This window comes from Colletes gigas, unplaced genomic scaffold (assembly GCF_013123115.1).
Source record: "Colletes gigas isolate AHSC1104 unplaced genomic scaffold, ASM1312311v1 Colletes_gigas_Sc00038, whole genome shotgun sequence".
NCBI classification, from domain to species: Eukaryota; Metazoa; Arthropoda; class Insecta; order Hymenoptera; family Colletidae; genus Colletes; species Colletes gigas.
Window position 1 is genome coordinate 1,853,800 of NW_025106667.1, and position 7,256 is coordinate 1,861,055.

Here is a 7,256-nt window from a genome sequence, read left to right on the forward strand (position 1 = left end):
TGAGAAAGGAATAAATATCGAGCGTGATGTAAACGCGAAAAACAAAACAGTACCAGTTTGAAATAACGATTTCTGATTCCCATTCACGTGCAATTATTTCGTAACACGTTACAGATTACATATTACATAATCGCCAAGAAACGAACGCGTTTACTTTTTCGGAAAATGTAATTTTTACCGACGAATCGAAATTTAATATTTCCGATTCGGATGGAAGAAACCAAATCGTATGGAGAAAACCAAATATGTACAGCTATGGATATTAAAAATCTCCGAGCGACAGTTAAATTTGCCGGTGGGTCTGGGTTAGGTCTGGGGCTACATGTCAGCATCTGGCGTTGGAAATCTGCTATTTATTGATAATATAATAAATAAATGGTCGTATTTCAGTATACATATTAATTATATTAAACGATTTTAAATTTTTGCGCCGACAACGATCCAAAGCACAATTTTTATGTAGCGAAGATTTGGCTATTGTATAACTTTTTACTACTACTACTACTAAAGGTTTTTTTTTGTATCGTTGTTATGTATCAAATAAAGAAACATTACACTCTGTACGAGTTTGAATAATTTAGCAGAATTGTCATGTTTTATTGAGAAAAATATGGGTTGAACCGCTAGGTATACAATTTTAAGTGACAGCCACTGTATTGTTATCGTATTATGTTAGGCGATTTCCATGGATTCAGAGAAGGCCGTGTTTCGATTCAGTTGGGGCGCAGCGCGTTTTCCTTCTGCAGCCTTATGCCTCTGCGTTCCTCCAACTGTTTCCGTAACGCGTCCACTTCTGGCGAGCTGACAGACAAAGACGTTCGCTGGAATTTAGACGATAAGACAGCAGCGCGTCTACAAAACATAAACAAATCATCTTTACTGAGTATCCGATAATCAATACACGATATATCACTGTTTTCTTCTTTCAATAGATCCCTGGCCGCTGGCCGTTCTCTTTCGTTATCGTCTATTGTGTAACAAACTATTCTATAATCATTCTTACACTCATGATGATTACATTTCCAATTAACTGTCAGAAGTTATAAGCCGAGTCATGGTGACAAGTCGATAAATACGTCCAAGCAATAATATCCATAGACGTTCTCATCTAATCGTGTCTGTGTCGTCATATACATATTTACAATGAGATGCTAAACTCTGGTGGTAAAAAGAATGCATAATCATATCAGATAATACTATATGGTCATATCTCTTATGCCAGAACCATGAATGTGAAAACGTTTACCTTCTGCAGTAAAATCAACTATCCTACAGCGATTACAAATCTCATGCTAACAGTTATTCGATAACTAACTTGCTGGCTTTGTAGTCTTCGAGCGCTTTTTGAGTATCCTTGATGAAATTTTTCTGCCTCTCGCGTTCTCGATGCACGACAGCTTTCCGATTCTCGACCTCCTCGTTTAATTTCATTCTCATCCAGAACAACCGCTCCTTTAACTGTAACCCGAGAAAAAGGAATCCATCATCGATACTTTCTCCTTGATCGTGAGAACAGAGTCGAGGCAAATTTTATTCCTGGCTATTAGAAACTATAAGGATATGGAAGAATAATTCCATCACTACACAATTAAATATACATAATAGTCTTTATTAAATATGTATGTATGCGAGGTATATCTTTTCCTAGTTCTCTATACGAGGTCTGTAAGGAAGTCAGAGTTTGAGTTTATACATATGTACTACGAACATTGGTTTTTCTATAGAGCTAACTACGTGTGAAACACAACGTGTGCCCAACAAGAACAAATTTTAGATTTACTCGCTAATTATTACCTTTTGTTAGAATTCCGTTAATGAATTATAATTTATCAAGTTACTAGTGGAACTACATAATGCTAGTTTCTAAATAAATTCGTGATACTTGTCCAACCTCTGCTAAGGACATTTCGCAAAAGAGACCCAAGCCGCTGGATTCGGTAGGATCAAAGTCCTTGAAAGGCAATAATGCTCGCAATGATTGAATGGTCTTGATTTCTTCAATTAATTTAATCTTCCTTCGAGTATCCTCTTCTCTTTGTTTTACCAACTGCGCTCTTAGTTGTCGCGATTCTTCTGAAACTTCGGCGGCTGATCAAAGTAATTCCTCGTTCATAAGTAAGAAAAAATAGTAATGTCGAGAAACAGTTTACCCTTTTGTCGTTTCTCGTCGATCATGGCGTTGAAAGCATCGCGAGATGCTTGTTCGATTTCGCGGCATTTCTCGACAATTTCCGTCATTTCCTTATTGTGATTCTCCCTCCATTTCTCCAATTTCTCATACAGTTCTTGTTTCTACGGAAATATTTAATATTCTTCCATTTATTTATCTATTTAAATCCAGAGGTAAAGAAAATTTTAAGAGCAGTATTCGGATTAAACATTTATATGCAGTAATAATATTGTATATTTTTATTTAAAACACTAATATCGCTTGCAATAGTATCGAAGATATAAAACGATTGACAATCAGCGGAATGTTTTATCGCCTAAGATAAACAGATTCGTATAAGATAAACTCTATAATTTTTCGTTCCATTTCCTGAGTAAATATTCTAATGGCTATTACCACCACGTCTGGTGAAATTGAATGTTTTCTTTACAAATAAAAAGTATAAGTTTCTAATTTCGACATTTGAATCTGAATGTATGTATATTTATTTATGTTTTAAAAATGTTCCGAATGTTGTTCAAGTGAAAATAATGAAAACTGAGTTACCTCCTTTCGTACGCTATCAGCATGTTGCTTAACGTCGTCCAGCAGCGATTGTTTCGCTATAAAAGCACCCTCGCGGCTTAATAGAGCCAAAAGATGATTCTCCTGTATTTTTAACAATTCCTCTTCCCTTTTCCGTTCCCGATTCTCTTCCTCGAGCTTGGATATCAAACACGGATCGAGTCCGCCCTCCACTAATTCTTTCAATCTATGTATAATAATTAAATGCAACATTTAGATGCTGTCAAAGTACAAACGAAATATCAAACTTTCTCATTCATTTATACTTTCGGAACAAAATATTATGTGAACATTTCGAAAAATACGTCTAAATATTATCAAGCGATATAAATACATTACTGATCGAAAGTAACAGACTTTTAACCACTTATTTATACGATAGATCAGTAGTAGCATTTATCTACCTTTTTCCACCTCGTCTTAACGTAAATTCCGACACGTTTCTAATTGTAGAAAACATGGACCCAGTGTTTTTTCCCTAACTTAAAGTGATCCATTCTTTTAAATGAAATTACGTATTTTTATCATCGTCTGGTGAAAATTGTATTGGTAAAGATACCAATTAATATTTACCAATCCAATACACCATGGAAGAGGAATATTTATCGCTGTTACTATACACTATTATCCCATACTTTCGACCAGTAATTTTTATTCGTAGAATTACTTTTTTATTTCTTTCTGTTCGTCGCTTATCACGCGCGCACATTCCCTTAAAATCGAAGCTGCTGTCTGTTTCACCTCCACAGGCTGTCAAACAAAGAAATTTTACTTATAATTGAAAGGCCACAGGGGTTTCACACGATATCTGAGAAACCTCCCTTGTAAAACACTCCAATATGGATGAGAATAAACACGATCTAGGTACACGATTCACCTTAAACGTCGGAACCGATTTTCTCACGAAAACCGTCTTCGGTTGTTCTGTTTTCACAGGTTTGATCGAATCTTTACGACGTTGGAAACAACTCGGCGCATTCTCGTTCGCATCCTTCAACAAATTCATAGCGTGCAGTTTGTTCTTAGCTCTCAACAACTCCAATTTCGTCTCTGTTGATGGCTTCAGGTAGTTGGTCGGTGGAACTTGGCGTGCAAATTTCCCCATCGTCCAATCCTATCCATCATATGAGGAGTCTTCATAAAAAAAAACCTTAAAGTTTCGTTGGTTCGATCACTTAAAATTCACTTAAAATTCACTTAAAATTCACGTAAACGCGTAATAATCGATGTAAACTTTAATCCTCCATATTTCTATCTGGATCTTTTACTTCCTGTTTAGAAAATTTAAAAAAAATCAACGGTTAAACTTTGTATCGTAATAGAAGCGATCACGACATGTAGATAAACTTTGATTTAATGACTTGCATAACGTAGTATTATTTCTGACGCCGTGGTAACATTTTTTAAACTGAAATCCGCCGTTCTTTCGAACAAATAAAAGTTAATTTAGTTTAATTATCGAATAAAATATTATTGTAATTTAAGTGTTCAAGTCCATAAATACTATACATATGTATGTACATATGTAAAGACATAGAAATCTGAAAAACTGTGCTATAGAGATATCATCAGCCTTTAACTTAACATAAAATTAAAAATAATTAACTGTTCGAGTCAACGAAACAATTGCAAAATGTAAATAATCTTTGACCGCGTGACTCGTGTCAACAGGTATTATTTTCCAAAGTATACAGAAAAAAATTCCTTACTTCCGGTGTGGAAGGAGGTACTCTGAAACGGTATCTCGGTCGATGCAAAACATTCATGAATAACGGAATAGTAAGCTTTTTTTTAGGATGTTTCATTTTCTGCAACTCTTCTTTCAGATGACTCTGAAGCTTCTATCGAAAATTAACCAAGCATTATTCATTATTATATGTATCTGAAAGGAGGAATATCTACAAAAATTCTTTAACTTTTTTTTAATTTTACAAAATTTCAAAAACATTTTTGAATTTTCAGTTTACCACTATGTTGCATTTTAACTAAACTTTTCTAGTGAGTTTTATAATTACAAGAAATTGAGAATAACGATAAAATTATGTCTTATTTTTCTATACAATAATATCAAATTATTAAAATTCTTAAAATTAATCAGTCAATATAACATTCGTAATAAACGTTTCTACAATAAAATGATCATTTCAACCATTTAATTGCGAATTGTGTTTCTTATAGTACATATGTATGTATATTGTTTAGTGAAAAATGAATGAACTGAAAAAAATGAACCTCCAAGCATGGTGTCGCTTCTAAGAATGGGAAAATCAGCTTTTGTTCGACAAAGTCCTCGTCGAATACTAAGCAACCCTTTTCGTGGAAAAGATTTGACGTTTCCGAGCGAAGAAGATACGTAATAAGAAACAACATTTTTTGTATTTTAAAGTGATGAAAGCAGTCCACGGAATGTTCGAAATATAAAGCGAATGTTCTGTATGCTAGGATGTATAGAAGACCTGAAACGGTAAATTTGTTAAACAATTACTAGAAAAATTTAGTCTCGAAGAGACTGTGAAAGCTTTAAACGACAAGAGCAAGTTATAGTATAAATAGGGATTAAAAAATATTAATTATTTTACAATAATGAGAAAAATTGCAGTAATGAAATAATAGAAGATGGGGATATATGTAATAATAAAAGTAACTTTGTAGATGTTTCGAAAAATATATGCCCTTTCATTGAGAAGAAATACATAAATATGTAATTAAGAAACCGCTTACCCATGGTTTCGTTTAAGTTATCGGTATTCCGATGATGTCGTTTATTAAATAAATCTTTGCTTATTGCTTCCAAAAATTGTTCGTAACGAGTAATGTTTATAAATAAATCGACGATTACATTCTGTACCGAATCCGACAGAACCTTCAAGAACGCAAAATATAAGGGTTAGATATTATCTATATCGAGCCAAAATAAAATCATAAAATGATAAATATATTTCTTAAGGGAGCATTATTAACAGCAGTACATATTAACAATTTAACAAGAGACTTTAACCTTAAACTCTTGATGATTAACGAAAGAACGCTTAATCGGGTTTAATTCGAATTGGCATTTCTCTGTCGGTTCATCTTTCGCGAACAACAAGATACAAAATTCATCCGGACTTAATTCGCGCTTCATCGGCACATAAATGTCCAAAAGTTTCATCAACGGAATTAAAATACCAAGTTGAAAGACATTCGTTTTCCCCAACTGAAATACACGAGTATAATTAATACCGAGAACTTTTCACGTAAACTTGAAAACATACCTCATCCTTCGTGCAATCCATTTCTAATAAAGCAAAAATTACATTCCTAACCGAATACAGCACCAATGCAATCAGTCATTTTCCGGACAAGGCGTCTAGAAATTTTTTATTGAAAATTATTCCAAGGTTCTGTGAAACTTCAGGTTGCAATAATGTACATGGTAGATACATGTATGTACGTATATTCCGAATGTTTACATTATCGGTAACTCTATAATATACATAGATACCATTTGTATAATTGAAAACATTTAATAAAGAAGAATTGATAATAGAAGCTATTGTAATTCTAAAAGTGAAGTTATGGTATAGTTGAGTCACCTTTATTAAAAATTTGTTTATGGAATACTCTATTAGATTAGTATCCTTTTTCTCGCTATCGATTGAACATATTAATAATTTAATACGAATCCCATGGCACCATTGTTATACATATAGCGTATAAAATAATATATTAATTCAAATAGTTTTTTAAAAGATTTATAGAAACATAAGTCTGGTTTTCTTTTAACCCTCGCTTGAACTTTTTCTTCAACAGACGCCCTCTGTAAATTCAAACTCTTTAATGTAACTAATTTCACTTTTCTGATATCGTTACGTTAAATTCTTGATCAAATAATATATATAATTAACAAAGGTTGAACTATCAAAGAAAATGTATATTTTTCCCAAATGCTTTATCATTGTGTACACGTTCGCGTATAATAATGGCATCATAGAAGAAACGTTTACTATTAATTGAAAATAATTGAAAAACTGGCATCAACAATGTTTTTAGTAACGAAAATAATTGAAGTAAATATTATTCGATATGACAAGTATTATCCGAATAACGATAAAGAAAAGATTAACCCTTCCGGAGCCGTTTAATTATCTTTCTGAAATATACATATCGTAGAATGGTCGAAAATGTAATCGTTTTGTCATCGAGTTGTCATGTAATAAATCCGAAAATAGGAATTTAACAGAAGTTAATAATGACACGAAGTTATTGTTGCGAACGTGCTGGAAACTATTATCAACGATCCCATAAATTCTTCCGTCCAAACAGCATTCAGTAGGAACAGTACAATTTAAAACAATTTATTCGCCAAATAATAAGAGATCGAGCAACATTGAATACATCGGTACATGAATAGACAATACGTTTCGTGACCCTCCAAGAATAGAAAGGCATCACTTTACACCGCAAATAGCAAAAAAAGACACCTCGTTATTTATACGTAGGTACATATAAAGTTTCCCTGAGAGAATTTGTACTCCAAGGT

At 33.1% G+C, this 7,256-nt stretch overlaps 1 protein-coding gene across 1 annotated transcript; it reads right to left on the minus strand.

The window, feature by feature from the left end:
* Window positions 1-713: 713 nt before the first annotated feature.
* LOC122402687 lies at window positions 714-5,885 on the minus strand. The gene is given in 11 exon segments (XM_043405676.1): window positions 714-852; window positions 1,283-1,458; window positions 1,892-2,088; window positions 2,151-2,292; window positions 2,717-2,921; window positions 3,402-3,484; window positions 3,612-3,848; window positions 4,444-4,575; window positions 4,967-5,190; window positions 5,456-5,597; window positions 5,733-5,885. Coding segments are annotated over 11 exon segments (1,830 nt in total).
* Between the last annotated feature and the right edge of the window lie 1,371 nt (window positions 5,886-7,256).